Source organism: Protopterus annectens, chromosome 4.part1 (genome assembly GCF_019279795.1).
Source record: "Protopterus annectens isolate FY-2018-M chromosome 4.part1, PAN1.0, whole genome shotgun sequence".
Lineage (NCBI taxonomy): Eukaryota > Metazoa > Chordata > Ceratodontiformes > Protopteridae > Protopterus > Protopterus annectens.
This window is the reverse complement of record NC_056734.1, coordinates 476149883-476166746: the sequence shown is the minus strand read 5'-3', so window position 1 is coordinate 476166746 and position 16864 is coordinate 476149883. Positions and strand designations below refer to the sequence as shown.

Genomic DNA, 16864 nt, shown 5'->3' with positions numbered 1-16864 from the left:
TTATCCCATATCAATTCTCATTAATAGGACCATAAATGAAGAAACCATCCCTGATGTATGGAAAATCTCTCACATCATACCATTACATAAAGGAGGAAACTCCTTTGAACATTCTAACTACAGGCCCATAGCCCTATTGTCCCCACTCGCAAAAATAATAGAAAAATGTGTCCACCATCAGTTAATGAATCACCTAATACAAAATAACATTCTGACAAACTGTCAACATGGCTTTAGGCCCTATCATAGCACAACTACTGCTCTGCTCTCCTTTACAGATATTATTAACAATAATCGCAATAATATCCTGTCTTCTGCTCTCTTCATTGACCTGTCCAAAGCCTTTGACATGGTTAACCACTCTCTCCTATTAAAAATTCTTGAATCTCTTTCCTTAGGACCTGAGGCTATCCACTGGTTCAGTTCATATCTCACTAACAGGAAACAGGCTGTCCTCTGGGATAACAAACTCTCATCTCTTCTACCAATCTCACTTGGAGTCCCCCAAGGCTCTATTCTTGGACCACTTCTTTTCTCCCTCTTTATAAATGACTTACAATTAGCCATTCCACAGGCTACTTGCATTCAATATGCTGATGACTCCACACTTATTTGCTCTGCTAAATCCATTTCTGAACTTCAAACTAGCACTCAAGCTGTATTTTCTAAAGTCGAAACTTGGTTCCTAAAACGTTGTCTACTCCTAAACGCAAAAAAGACCAAACTACTACTCTTTAAGCCTACTACCAGATCCCCTACATTTGACTTCTCCACTGTGTCGAATAATGGAACCATTATATCACCTGACTCTACTACCAAATTGCTAGGTGTCACTTTTGATAACAATCTCTCCTTCGACTTTCATATCAATAATACCATTAAATCTGTAAACAGGAAACTTGGCTCTCTATATAGAATCAAAACTTTTTTAACCTTCCCAGCAAAAGTGAATCTTGCCCACTCACATCTTATTTCCCCACTTCTCTATGCCTCACCTATCTACACTAATCTCAAGAAAAACAATCTCTCTAAACTGTCTACCACTTACAAATAACATAGCTAGATTTGTTACTGGAAAACAATTTAGAACCCACCATTGTCAGAATCTGCAACAACTTAACTGGCTTGAACTGACAAACATGTTGCTTCTATCCCAACTTATGTTTGTCCAAAGAGCCTTTTACCAACCTCTTAATACACCTGCTCTTTCTAACCTCTTAAGCCCCTACTCAAACCTGAACTCACTCCGCTCTTCTAGCAAACTGCTAGTTACCCTAACCAAATCTAATAACCTTGCTGGTGATTCCCTTTTCTCAAATGCCATTGGGAAACACTGGAATAAACTTCCTCCCGAACTTACTTCAATTGCATCTACTGCTCTGTTTAAACAAAAACTAAGAGTCACCTTAAAAACCACTGGATATGTTCCTGCTCTAAGCCTGATTAAAATTTTCTTGTTTTTTTCTCCTCCTCATGGCTATTTGTCTCTCTCTTTCTGGCAATACATATCTCTTCAAATCTGTACCTTCTTTCGATTAATGTTCTCTCTTTTCCTTGGTTTCATGCTTTCTCTAATTGGTTCCAAAGATGAAATTATGTTGAACATGTTGTTTATACCTTTAAAATATAATTAATCATTCTTGTCTTGGAGTGAAAGACCTACCACTTTTTTAATCTGTTTGTTAATCTGTTATTATGTATTTTTTGTTATGTTGTATCCGTCCTGTCTACATGTGGAGCTTTTCTCCCCGGGCCTCTACTGAAAATGGAAATATATCCAGTTAGACTAGCCCGGTTAACAAATGTAAAATAAAATAAAAAATAAATAAAAATAAATAAAAAAAAAAAAAAAATATATATATATATGTATATATATGTATGTATATATGTATATATATGTATATATATGTATATATATATATATATATATATATATATATGTATATATATATATATATATATATATATATATATATATATATATATATGTATGTATATATATATATATATATATATATATATATATATATATATATATATATATATATATATATATATATATATATGTATGTATATATATGTGTATATATATATATATATATATATATATATATATATATATGTATATATATATATATATATATATATATGTATGTATATATATATATATATATATATATATATATATATATATATATATATATATATATATATATATATATATATATATATATATATATATATATATATATATATGTATGTATATATATATATATATATATATATGTATATATATATATATATATATATATATGTATGTATATATATATATATATATATATATATATATATATATATATATATATATATATATATATATATATATATATATATATATATATATATATATATATATATATATATATATATATATATATATATATATATATATATGTATATATATATCTATATATGTATATATATATATATCTATATATATATATATATATGTATGTCTATATATATATATGTATATATATATATGTATGGATATATATATATATACATACATATATATATATATATATATATATATATATATATATATATATATATATATATATATATATATATATATATATATATATATGTATATATATATATATATATATATATATATGTATATATATGTATTTATATATATGTATATATATATATATATATATATATATGTATATATATGTGTGTATATATATATATATATGTATATATATATATATATATATATATATATATACACATATATATATATATATATATATATATATATATATATATATATACATATACATACATATATATACATGATGCAGATGCAGAGTAAAAAAAAATGAACGTGAAAAGGTACAATACAGCCATGTAGGCTCTTTCCTATTCCCATGTACACGTCAATGAAAATAAAAAGCCAAGTAAAGTAGTCAGACTTTTACAACTCATGACACATTTATAGAACACTTGCATGCAGTCTATTACAATTCCTCATACTGTTTATGTTTCTTTTCCCTAATAGTTGTTAATTAGACTGAATGTACTGGAGCAGTTAATGCTGGTAAATGAATGGATCTTTTGTCCCCTGTGTACCTGTGTTGACCACTTGCCTTTTTGTTGAGGACAACTGCCTGCTACAAGTTGCATCATTATGGTGTATTTCACTGCTGCCACTAGAGCAGCAGCACTTCATTCAGTGTGGACAAGCAAGAAGCTAACATTCCTACTGGCTAAATGTGTTTGAGGGAGGAGAACACTAGTAAGACGTGATGCTGACGTGGAAATAGATCAGTGCATTGTCTTCAACACATGAAAGCAAATGCAAAAGATGGCTGCATTGACCATTGTTATAGGTAGTAATTGCTGTTAGCACTGCTGATATATTTTGCTGGTGTGCTGCTAATTATTATTTTTTTTGTCTCTAGTAAATCGCAGATCCAAATTAATTCTTACTCCCATTACCAAGAGCTAACCACACTACTTCTCTACCATACTATGTCCATCATATGTAACTAAACTTACTCCCTTTCCACCTTAGTCATACCTCCCCCCTCCTTCGTAACTAATATAACCTTGCAGTTTCTCTTCCCTTACCATCCTCTTATCTGTATATATTAAGTCTCTCCTTTCTCCTCAGCTATCACCATACCATTACCTTATCTTTTCTCCCTCTTCCCTATAGTTCTTTCGCCTGTTAGTACATACTGTCTAAACTCTACTCACCTACTTCCATATCTTTAACATAACTTATGTCACTCTACCTTATCTGTCTTTTCCTTACTTTGTCCACTCTTCTTCTCACACCCATTATCCCTGTTCAGCTGGCTTTACTAATTAACTGTTGCCCTACTGGCCATATCCACCTATCTTCAGAATTTTCCTAGACCTTCCCTTACTTCCACTTTCAGTCTGTAAGATCACTTTATAGGATATGTTCACTGGTAAAATTACTGACTAAACTGATGTCAGTTTCAACTATTGGTTGTTATTCTATGTAATAATGTAGTAATGTTTTAGATTTTGTTTTTTGCTCTTTTGTATCAGTTACCGTTCATATATTAACGTGATTCAATGCAGCTGTTTTCTTGTATGTTTGCAATTTTCTTGTATGTTTGTAAATTTGTAATTACTATTGTTAACTACCTCTGGAGCTTTTCTCCCCAGGCCTCCGCTGAAAATGGGCTCTGTCCCAGTCGGACTCTCCAGTAAGCAAATGTTAAATAAATAAATTAATTAAATTAAAAGTAAGCAATGACACCAGTTGGTCTGAGCACTGTGGCGTTGTAGCACTTGAGAGGGAGGGAAGTAAGACATTCTACTATTTAGTAGCGTGGTGCCTCACTTCACTGATGATTTTTCATTCTTGTGGGTAAATAAGCTAGAGAAAATGAATTTATCCAGTTTGAACCAGCAAATTCTGTGTATGTCAAGCACCTTTTGCAAAAATCCCTGTTCTGTGTAAGACACTGCTTCCAAACTGCAACCACTACTGTACAAACTCCTATGCAGTCCTTCACATTGAGAAGGTGTCACTAAAATCCAATCCTTTGTTTATTCAAAATGAGTTGGTCTGCTCTACCATCATTTATTTTTTATCCAAAGTACCCGATTCCTGGAGAATACCTGTTGCATACCAAAATAGCTCTTGGTGTATCCGCCAGAAATCTAATACAAATCTGTAAATAATTGGGGTGGGGGAGCAAAGGGGCATTTTTTCAGTGTAGTTGCTATTCTGTTAAAATGAGAGAGTAAGAAGATTTTGTATCATATTACAACCTTCTTACTTTTCAGGTACCTCCTTTGAAGAAAACGGATCAGATTTTTGTCCTCTTCAGGAAGGAGAAGGAAGGACTGCTTGTTGCAAAACATACTATGCCTTGTAGCTGGCCCATTGTGTTTGCTTATATTGTATTAAATACAGCAAACTACTGCAAGGGCATGTTAGAGCTCATTATAAAGGGCTACATCCAACTTTGCTGCTTACTTTTAGCAGGTTTCCACTAAGGATATAATAGAAATAAGTAGCATTGTGGACTACTGTCCATATTCATTTAGAATACAATCTGTTTACATGACTAGCATTGGATTTACAGTGGGAATACAAATTGGTCTGTGCATTCAGCTTGCATATTTTAGATTAATTATCTTGTACAGTGTTTGTTTGCTACTGAGAAATGCCCTCTCAATTTGGAATGTGGCAGATGTGAGTGCTGTAAGAATGCTGTAGTACCATGTTTTTATTCAAAACTTTGTGACACATTCAAAGTGCTGAAAAATTAGTATAAGAAAATATATTGTGCATACAAATGAGGATTATTTTTGGATCCTTATGGTAAGTATTACATTTAGCCGCGGTGGTACAGCGGTTGAGTTGTTGCCTCACAGCAAGAGGTTCTCCCATTCGATTCTCAACTACTGTGCGGGGAGTGCCTGCTGTGTGGAGTGTGCATGTCCTCCCCGTGATTGAGTGGCCTCCGAAAGACATGCGTGAATGACGCGGCATGCCTTCGAAGGTTGGGCATCAGGCTGGCAACTCGGCACCATAAAAATCTACTGTCAGTCATTAGCGGACCGGAGTTCCGCTGTGGTGACCCTTTACCGGGAAAAGCCGAAAAGACAAACATGGTAATTATTACATTTACAGGTACTTTATTCCTTAGAAATGTCATTTCATTACAAACCCCTTTTCTGCTAATTTTCTAGGTGAATAGTCAGAATAACTAAACTTGTTTTCCCAGTTTGGAGTTTGCATCTCTAGTTGTTTTCAGTGTTCTATGTCAGCAAATCAAATAGCCATATTATTGGAGAGAAGATTAAATCTTAGAACATTGAAATGGCTTCTCCTCTACAAGCTTGCATCACAAAAAGCAGTGTTTTTTTAGGGGGGCAAGCCCTTCCCCCTCGCACTCCTTGCCTATCCTATTATATATATACCAACTCCGAGATCACTCCACATTGGGGAAAGGGCAAACACCCGACCACACAAAGTACTGGTTTCCAGAGGAAGGTACGACATTCTAAGATTAGATCTTCTGAGATTCATTAATTTGGCCATTTGATCTTCTGATAATGACCCATTTTCAGTTTAGTTCCTGATTCTTGTGACAGATTAAAACAAACTTACAAGTATGCTGGCCTTGTTTTGCTTGCCAGCTCTGCATGTGCATCTCTGTTTTGCAATTCAAGTTCGAGTTTACTATGCTATCATTTTTATAGGAAAATCTAAATTTGGAGCCACTTCCACAAATATAATCTGAACAAACCAAGCAAATTCCAAAATCACAGAGAAGTAACACAGTATTAAAATAATACAGTGGTCAAATATAGGTTTTCAGTAGATACTTCTTGTAGATTTTCTTCTTCTTTTAATGGTTTTGTCTCAATACTAGTAAAGAAACTGTTTATCAACCTTGTGTAGTATACAAACAACTGCAGAGTGAATGTTTTTCATTCTCTGAACATCTGAAGTTATTTCCATGCTTGCTCCATAGCATAGAGGTATAAAGTCATGAGTACAATGTAGACAGCCCGTAGTCAAGCAGTGGACCAGTCACCTGTAGGAGCTGGCCAGCGAGGATGAGATTGAGCGGTCAGTACCAGCTCACCCATCATTGGCGGACAGAGGTGACTCTGGCTCACCACAAGACTGACGCTAAGTAGGAACATTAAGTTTTACATGATGAAGTTCAAGCCTGTGTTGTTTAAATACATTTTCAAAACAGATTGGGCCATACATTCTCATTAACTAGGTTTCTTATTAAAAAGAGGCGGTTATTTCACATCTCACACATAATTTACTGAATATAGTCTCACAGTGTTTAATGAAAGTAAAAGGATCACATTAATATAAACTGATCCACTCATTCTTGGCTTAAATGGCTATATTTTTTGTACCCCTTCTTGAATGGCCCTATTTTTATTAAACAAATATTTCAGTGCTAAGAGTTAGAATACTGGCCTTTAAGGATTTATTTTTCTGTGCAGTGATTTTTTTTTTTTTTACTTTATTTTAAAGTTGTCTTTATCTCGTGGAAATTGAAGTGTATTGCCTTGTGATGTCATTGAGTTTAAGAGGTGTGTCAGTGTGTATAAAATAAAATGCTTGACTAACGAAACTTACTCAGTAAGTGAAAGCTTCTTCCTATCGGCATCTACCCACTTTTCCCATTTTTGTACATGGGTTCGGGCTGTCACATCAACTGTTCACATATTATTTTAATTAAGTGTTTTTCTTTGTGATTTCTGAAGCTGCCTTAGTTTTTTGAATGTTGTGGAAAATCCTTTTTCAAAAGTTACTATAGTGACGTACAGCTGTTTTGGATGCCTTTCGTATACCCATTCTTCAAAACTGGAAAGCCTTATCTAGATCTCATGATTTTTAAATATTGTGATTTAATTCTGTCCTTCATAGATGCCAAAAATGTAATAAAGATCACATGACAAATGCAGAGAATGGTGTTCAGTGCAGTTTGAAAAATAAGTGTTCGACAGTATATATTAAGCAAACAAGAAACAATGCAACCATCAATAAGACAAAATGTTCCTAACCTTATAGAACATATAATATTACTAACAAATCAACCCATTACTGGAAAGGGATACTTATCATCTATTTATAAAACAAACAAAAAAATAAAAATGCATAATAATGACAAAATATTATTATAGATCAGTTAATGGACATGTGCCAAATGACAGAGATAAAAACTAATTCTTCTCTCTCCAAAGCAGACATCACTTTCATTACATTGGAGACTTTTTACATGGCAATTAATATACAGATCTTATGTAACCCCTCATAAAATGGAACTTATGTTTGAGAAACATATTGGCTGCTGGAGATGTGATTTATCAATAAAAGCAGACTGGCAACATATGTTCTACGAATGCCATTTGATTAAACCATATTGGGATAAAATAAATTATTTTCTGCAAATGGTATTCAATGATAAATTCCAGATTTCCAAATCTATTATTTTGTTTAATGCACCTGTACCCGACTGTGTGCCAAGAACAAAATATGTAATCTTATGGACTCTCCTAGCTATTGCAAGGAAGAACATTACATCAAACTGGAAATCCAAAGCTTCTCCAACTTTTAAGCAATTCATGAATATGGTGTCAGCAGTATCGCAATTGGAAATGAACACTATTAAAGGAAGAACTGAAAGAACTACATCATTATACGTAGCATGGCAAAAAGTAACTGAAATACTGGAGAATAATGACTGCAGCAGATTATAATCAGGAAACAATTGTATAGAAAGTCAATTATATGTCAACAATAGACACCCTTGTAAATACTTTATTTTGGTTTTAATGTTTGATATCTGTTTAGAGGTTTTAGCCTACCTTTTTAAATAATTTGTAAATACTTCATTGTCATAAATAACCTGCATTCATGTTCTCTTGTTTTTGGAAATGAATAAAAATATTAAAAAAAAAAGAAAAATAAGTGTTCGAAGGACATGTCATTCTGTTTGAAGATAGTGCTGTGTGTTCTAGTGTGTAAGATACATTTTATCCCCAGGTCTGAATAATATTCTTTCTTGAGAATGTTTGATATCTGAATGTCTAGTAGTATATGCTTATCCATTGAGTGTCCCGTGTCATGCTGATATTGTCTGATATCCTGTAAAAACAATCCTAATATCTTACATTTTTATACCTTAGGAGATTATGGATCGTATCTACAAGAATGTCATGAACAAAGTGAATGCCATGAGCAGCTTCCAGCAGACATTGTTTGTATTAGCTTACAACTACAAATTGGAACAGATCTCTAAAGGCTATAGCACACCTCTCTGTGACAGGTAACTCAGGATAGTAATAAAGTAGTGGACAGTGCCCATTAACTGTTTTCTGGCCATGCTTTACCATGATGTATGCCACTGTGCTTGCATTTTGTGCATTTTTTTCTGTATGTGATACTCTTTGCCCACTATAAAATTTACATCTGCTGATGAAAGGGGCAGTAGTTACTGGCAAGCTTACAGCAAGACATGCGAGAGACTTAAATTATTATGCAAGGTGGCTTAGCTGAAAGAGATTAAGTTGAACATGTGACTATGGAATTCTAAATTATAGAGGAATAGTTATCAACTTAATCTAGGTACTTTATTTTGGTAGACAAGATGGTAATGCAGTTGACAAGCTGAAGAATTTCATTGCTAATGAGAGTAGTAGAAAATGGAAGACCAGCATCTAATTTTGTTGGTGGATTTTTGTGCCTTACTTGCAGACGTCATACCATCCTAAGTTGCATACTCTCTTCTAAATCACTGAATGCATCTTTGAATAGGACTTTTCCCACAGCAAGCTGTTTTGATACTCTAAAGTAAGTTAAGTAAATGTGAAAGATGATAGGAAGTGAATTAAGGGAAAGGACATAAATAATGTGGTTTGTTGACAGCATGCTCACAAAGGACACTACAAAAGCAAAGCTCTGAAAGAGGGGGATCCATTGGTAGACAAAGGGAGATAGCCGCTACATGCACCTTAATGGGTGCATACGATAAGCCGTACTGTAGTAGCTCAGGCAAATATTTCAAGACCAGAGGAACGCTAATTTCAAATGAATCCTCTCTTTCCATTTAGGCACCACATAGGAAAACCTCATCCATTTGTAAAGAATTGTTAAGATTTTCTGAAGGTTTCCTGGCCTTCTTTAACATCTGCTGCACATCCTCATGACACAAGTACCTAACTGAAGTTAAGACTGAATCGTCCAAACTGTCAGTTATAGTTGCTCCAAACTGGGGGTACACCAGTCGCCCCTGAGACTGTGTGAGCAGATCCAGAATGTGAGGACGTCTGTGGTAATTGCCCTTGGTCAGTACCATTAGAAAGGAGAACCAAGATTGCATTTCTCCAGCTTTCTGTTTTGAAAGGAGGGAAACAGATCCATTTGAGGCATTCTACACATCTGCACTAGATACTGGAACACCACTGCTTTGAGCTGCCACTTGGGTGGATCAACCCAGGATCTGCATAGTCTACCTGCCGCATCGTTTTACTCTGACAGGATGTGCTTGAAAAGCCAGAGAATGCTGTAAAGCCAACTCTTAGGCCATCATTGATAACCACCAGCGGGTATGACCTTGTACCCCGTTGTTTGAGGTACTACATCACTTTGGTGTTGTCCATAACCAGAAGAAGGGTATCCAGAGTCCATAGGTGTTGAAGGATTTTCAAGGTCTGGATCACTACCAACATTTCCTTGATATTGACGTGCTTCCATGTATCCATAGGCTCCCAAGTGACCTATACTTGCACTCCCTTTGTTACAGTTCCCCCAACAAGGTCAGACAGATCTGTCTGGACTGACTGCTTCTGCACAGGAGGAAGGAAGGGAAGCCCTGTATTGATAATCAGTTGTCCTTTACACCACTGTAGCTCTCATCTCTGCCATAGTGGGCCCCGACAATATCTCAGGTTTTTTTCTTAAGTAGCTTAAACACTACCTTTCAGGACCACTTGAGGCACTTTTGAATTACAGCCTCAAAACCGGTTACTTACTAAGTGAAAGGAGGACTGCAACGGTCATCCCACCTCAAAGGGTGGTCCATAAGTCAACTCCAGAAACTACAGACCCATCAGTCTGACGAGTGTAATATGCAAAGCCATGGAATGAATTATCATGAAAATGATCAGCATGGACACTGACAACCTACAGAAACTGGAACCATACTCTGGCATTGTTGCCAAAATCACCAAGCTAGGTATGAATCCCTACATAACTCACCTTATTTGCCAGGTGGCTCACAAATAGGATCCATTAAGTCAGAATTGGTGAGATTACCTCCACCAAGAGACCGGTCACCAGTGTAGTACCTCAGGGATCCATGCTGGACCCGTTTTTCTTGGGTAACTACTTCTCAGAAGTCAGAGTTAATGTCAAGGGCCTCTGGCTCACCAAGTCTGCAGATAGCTGTAAGTTAGGAGCTGTTATAGATACCCCAATGACACTAACATCCTGCAAGAGGGCCTAACATAGACAAGTAAGTGGTGCAAAAGCCACGGTTTAAAACTCAGTGCCAAGAAGTGCATTATAGTGCCCTTTAGGAAAATGTCCACACAAGCCAATTACTCTATCAATAAAACACTCCTAAGAGTTGATCTGGTAGTTAGTGATCTGTAAACATGTGTAGACAGTAGTTAGTTTTTCAACCAACATGTATTCAGGATAGTAAGAAAGTAATTTTATGTCATCCAACTTATAAATAAGGATATGGCATCCAGATCCAAAGAAATTATAGTATCACTTTACTCTGCCCTTATCAGACCCATCATTGAGGGCAATGCCCCTTTCAGCATATACCTGACCAAGCATTTGCAACAGTTGGAGTGCCCATAGAACTTCCTCACTAGGAAAATCGAGGGTATTAACACACTGTCCTACACAGATTGCCTCAAGGCCCTATCTCTATAACCAGTCTCCTACAGGTTACTGAGAGACTATCTATACCTGGCATATAAGTCATCCTCAGATCCAGCCTTTATGTACCTTTTCACATCTGAAAAATGAACAGCACTAGAAACACTAGTTCCAATGATTTAAACTTTGCCTGTGACATAAATAGAACATGCTGGCAATACCAGTCAAATCAATGGAATAGGCTTCACATCCATGTGAAGCAGACTTCATCTCTGACCCTATTCAAACATTATCTTGACCATTGGAAGGGAAATCACAAATTCACCCCCTGGTATGGCCTCCATGTCTGTTATGTACAGAGGCAGATAGTAAGTAAAATATTGCCTAACGTACATACTACCCCCCACCCCCACCCCAACAAAGCCCTTAACCACCTCCAAACTAACATACCCTTCCTATTTGACACCCAAGGTACATGGGGACTTAGTTGGGATGCAGACCTAGGCTTATAAAGACTGTTATGGTCGTTAGCATAGTATATGCCTAGGAAGGGCAGCAGCACAGACAGTTGACATTCCATGGAATGTAGGTGCTAGGTCCAACAATTCTAGACATACCATTACATTTTTCTCGTGTAGAGATGGACCAGTGGTATCATGAGAATCATGGGTGCCATCATTTATAACATTTTGGGAATTCTCTTGCCGAGGTTGCGTTCCTCCTGGAGAATTCCTGGAACACCATCTGGTAAGATAGGAATAGAATTTTGTCATCAGGAGGCAGGGCCATTTTTTGAGGGTGTCTGGCATGACTTCTGAAGGTTCACTTTGAATCCTTGCTGGGTGAGTAAGGTTGCGACCTTCTCTATCAATTCCAAAACCTGAATACAGACACTGCACAGATCAGCAAGTCTTCCAAGTAAGGAAAATGTGAATTGCATGAGTCCAACAATGAGCCACTACCAGACCAAGGCATTTGGTGAACACTTATGTGCAGTGGATAGCCCAAAGGGTAGTGCAGAGAACTTGTAGTGCAAACCTGACACAACAAATCTCAAATCTCTAATATCTCCTGAAGTGATGAGCAGTGGGGATGTGGTAATATGCATCTTTCAAGTCCAGGGTCACCATGAAGTAGTGGTCCAGCAAAAGGGTAAGCACTGTCTGCATGGTGAGCATCTTCATCTTGGAGATCTTAAAAGTATTCAAAAAGGATAGGTCCAGCACCAAACTCCATGATAGCTCTCTTTTAGGAAACAGGAAAATTATATAATAGAAAACTTTTATTCTCTGTGAAGAAGGGACTAGTTTTATGACCCCAGGAATCCAGCATTTGCCAAAGTGTAGGAGAGAATAACCACTTTGAATGGAGACAGATTTTTCTTTAACTGTCATGTATAACCTGTGCAATGATGTTGAGCATCCATTTGCAGGAAACCACTGACGCCCCTTTTGCCTTGCTTAGAGCTAATTTTTGAGATGGGATGCCCAGAGGAGGACTTGAGGAAGTCAAGTGCCGTGCCTCAGCATAGTCATAGCTTAGAAGGGGCTTTATACTTTTTGAGAATCCTGCCATTTCCTTTTGGTGCCTTGTTTTTTGTTAGGCTGGGACTTCTGTTTGTTGGGTTGCCAAAAATTATCCTGCTTATTGAAGGGAAGCTTGGGAATATGAAACATTTTTAACACCTCCTACATCAGTTTACCTCTGTCACCCCAGTGTTTAAGAATCTGATTAGCTGGTGTACCAAATACACAATCAGAATGAAATGGAGTATTGATGACCTAATTTTTTAACTCATAAGAAAAGTTTTGACTATACAACCAAGCATACCTCCTCATCACCACTGATGTCTTTGCATTTCTGAAAAAGAGTATCTGCCCATTTCAAGGCACTCTTTAAAGCATACAAACTCCAAAATGTGCTTTTAATAAAGTGACTTTTTACATCCATTGGGACCCTCTTTCAGTGCATTTTTCATCTCTTGGTTATTACTCTTTAAAGCATGTTTAGATACTTAAAAAACACTGGAAACAATATTTTGAAACAGTCTTTTTGATCAGCTGGTAACAATGCAGCAAACTCATCTAAACTATGCATACAGCTCAACATAAACTTCAGCATAAAACACTGATAGTTAAACACCTTCATAGGTACTGCACTGGACTGCAGCAGCTTCTTTCCCTGAGATTCAAGCCACTTGCCTAGCTTATCTGAAGGAATTCAGTTTGATGAAGATATAGCCTTTTTATTAGAAGAGTTTGCTGGGAACACATCAGCAGCATCCACTGACAAGGGGATCTGGAGGCCAGGCATGGTTGAGCACACCCTGATTTTCTCAAACAGTTTGCTAGGCAGAGACTTATTCAGCAGAGGAGAATTGGAAGTTTTCTTAAAAACATGCTCCAGAGCTGGAAACAATGGAAGGAAGATCACCACGTCTGGGGCCTCATCCTCCAAAAGATCATATATGCTGCTGATCCCTGGGGCATTCAGTGATTGCCCCCAACTGAATGCATCCCTAAATGTAGCCAACATTTGGGAAAAAGAAAGCATCTGTTTGGGTTTCTTAACCTGTTCATCCTGAGAGTAAACTGACTGATCAGACTGTGATACTTCTGAAACTTCAGATTCAGTATCCTCTTCAAAATCAGGATCCCTGAGTGGTTGAACAGGGATGGGAGTTTCAGTGCTACTCATAACCCAAGTTTACGTCCCATAATCAAATAGCTAAACAATGAATGTAGCCATAGCCACCATCGCAGGTGAAAACTGTCAGAGACTGTTGCCCTGCAATGTGGTGGTCTACTGTATCTTATTTATTTATTTTTTTTTTTGCATGCACTACACTAGTGGTAGAATCCCCAGGGAAGACATATTAACAGGTTGACAGCAATTTAAACTTCGATCACCATGTCTCCACAGTGATAAGGAAAGCCTTCTATGTTGTACATCACATAAATAAGGGCATCACATCCAAGACTAAGGATGTTATAACACCTCTCTACTTGACCCTCATCAGACCATTAATTGAGTACAGTTCTCCCTTTTGCATGTACCTCACCAAACACCTGTAACAACTGGAGAGACCGCAGAGGTTTCTAATCAAGAAAATTGAGGGCCTTCAAAACATGACCTACACAGAAAGACTGAAGGCCCTGACTCTGTACTCTATATCCTACAGGCTGCTGAGAGGCAACTTGTGCCTGGCGTACACAACAATCCCTGACCCTGCCCTAATGAAAATGCTGCATGGCCACAAATCAAATGAGACAAGAGTCACTCACTCCAGGGATCTCAGCCTAGCCTGTGACATAAACAGAACATGTTTGAGAGGCAGATATGTCTCCCAGAGATTGCCACTCATCTGAAATAAACTCTCACTTCATCTGAAGCAGAGCTCCTCAATGACCCTATTTAAGAGCAACCTTGACAATTGGATGGGAGACTGTAAATTCACCTCAGGGGTGGCACCTATATCCAGGGACAGTCCATGTTAGTCACTGATTCTCTCTGCCAACAATGACCATCTAACCATGGTCAGTTAGGGAACAAGGGTATTACATAGCTAGACTTGTTAAGGCCCTAGGGCCATTAGCCTAGTAACCTCCTGTGAATCTGTGAACATTGACAATAGATTCTGTATCCATGACAACCCACAAACCTAAACAGTTAGGTTCTCCCATACCTGAACCAGGCAATGGTACAGCCCTAAAGGATGTGTCTGACCCTTATGTCATGCACAGTTGTGGTAATAACACCACATCAGGGGAGCTAGAGGCAAAAGAAGATAAGCAGTCTGATAGCCTGCCCAAGGCTACTGCGAAGTCACAAGCCATAGGCTGTGGCATATTCCTTGACTTACTTCTGTGTGTTACAGGTGCATAAGGGGTAGGCAATGGCAGAAGGGGGCATTGTATCTGAATACATCAAGTCAGATGACACAGAGCTAGCCAGATCAATCTGAAATACTGTCTGCATGGTCAGCCCAGTAAAAAATTGGGCAAATGCAATTATTCTCTCTCTAAGTAGCAATCTAAAGTCTATTTCTGTATGGATACTTTTTTGAACACTGTACTGAGTAAAATGACTGTTGTTTCAGTAACACAGATCAAAGAACAAAATACATGTCACAAAAGTTCCCCAGTTTTAATAAACAAAAGCTAGTTCAGTCCTAAATGATTAAAAATGGCATAAAACTGTTTTAGACAAAGAATAAACTATAAACTTATGAAATATTCCTACCAGAAATGTTTATCATACAAAATGGCACCAAAATCGAGATTTAAAACTAAAAAATAATTTAAAGTGCTATAAACCTACTCAATCACCTCCAATAATCATAGCCCAAAGGAAAAAAAACTGCAAAAACAGCATGCTTTTTTGTCAAAATTTCAGTTGAAGTTTTTAATCAATAGAAATAATAGAAACAACTTGCAGCTCTGGAAGCACGAGACAATGAAAGGAACTGTACTAAACTGGCCTTAGTAGAGAAACAAACATTCATAATACAAGGGTTAAAAAAAAAAAACAGAAACCAAGAATTAGCTTAAAATAAATAATGTAAATCGTATAGTGCAAATCAAGTAAAACTTAAGGCATATGCACTGTCCAGTCAGAGAGAAAAAAAGCAAGACAGCAGAATACACTATTCAAGCAATAATAGAAAAAAAGCAGATGGAGGAAATAAAACCCAAAAGGGTTTCTTATCTTAGCTCAACAGCTGAAGAGATCCAGAGTAAGGGGCAGTCTTACAAGAATACTTCTCTTACTGTGGCACTAGAAAACTGAAGTGGTCCTGTCTGTGGGAGCAAGAAGGCAGCCCTTATACTGCCAGGTGATTGCCTGTCTACGGGTGTGATGGACAGTGGGAAGAGCTGTGAGCTTTGGTAGACTGCCAGATGAAGGGTAGCAGGGCACTACTACCCATATGCCAATAAGGAAGCATGTTTGTTGAACATAGTTAATTCCTCCTTTTAACCCACTTGGTCTGCTGACCTTAAACTACTGTCATGTAAAATCCCTTCCTTTTAGTAGCTATCACACCTTTCAAATGGGTTTCAGAATTGCAAACTTTATCTTCTAAATTTCCCGATATTAGTTTTCATAATGACAGGGTGACACCAAGGACAAACCCATCCTTCATGCCTAAAGTTGCCACACAGTTAAATCTGAGCCAGTCCATTCATCTTCCTGTGTTCTTCCCAAATCATTCTAATAGAGAAAAATATAAATTGCATTCTTTAGATGTACGTAGAATAGTCAGATTTTACCTGGAGAGAACTAAAGATTTTATGAAGGATGAACAGCTGTTCATTTCCCTTTCTAAGTTTAAAACTGGTCATAAAGTAACTGAGGTCACTTTTTTCTAAATGGATGTCTGATTTATTTATATTTTATTACACGTCTGTTAATAAGTCTCTATCGTCCAGACCAACAGGG

At 36.7% G+C, this 16864-nt stretch overlaps 1 protein-coding gene across 2 annotated transcripts in view; it reads left to right on the top strand.

Annotated features, from left to right (window-relative positions):
• The window catches only part of ACSL3 (acyl-CoA synthetase long chain family member 3), a 943201-nt gene that overhangs the window by 645087 nt on the left and 281250 nt on the right, over nucleotides 1–16864 (top strand). For both annotated transcript variants that reach the window (XM_044070290.1, XM_044070288.1), the window contains exon 10: nucleotides 8722–8861. In XM_044070290.1, the coding sequence (XP_043926225.1) occupies nucleotides 8722–8861 (140 nt within the window). The remainder of the gene's footprint in view (nucleotides 1–8721; nucleotides 8862–16864) is intronic.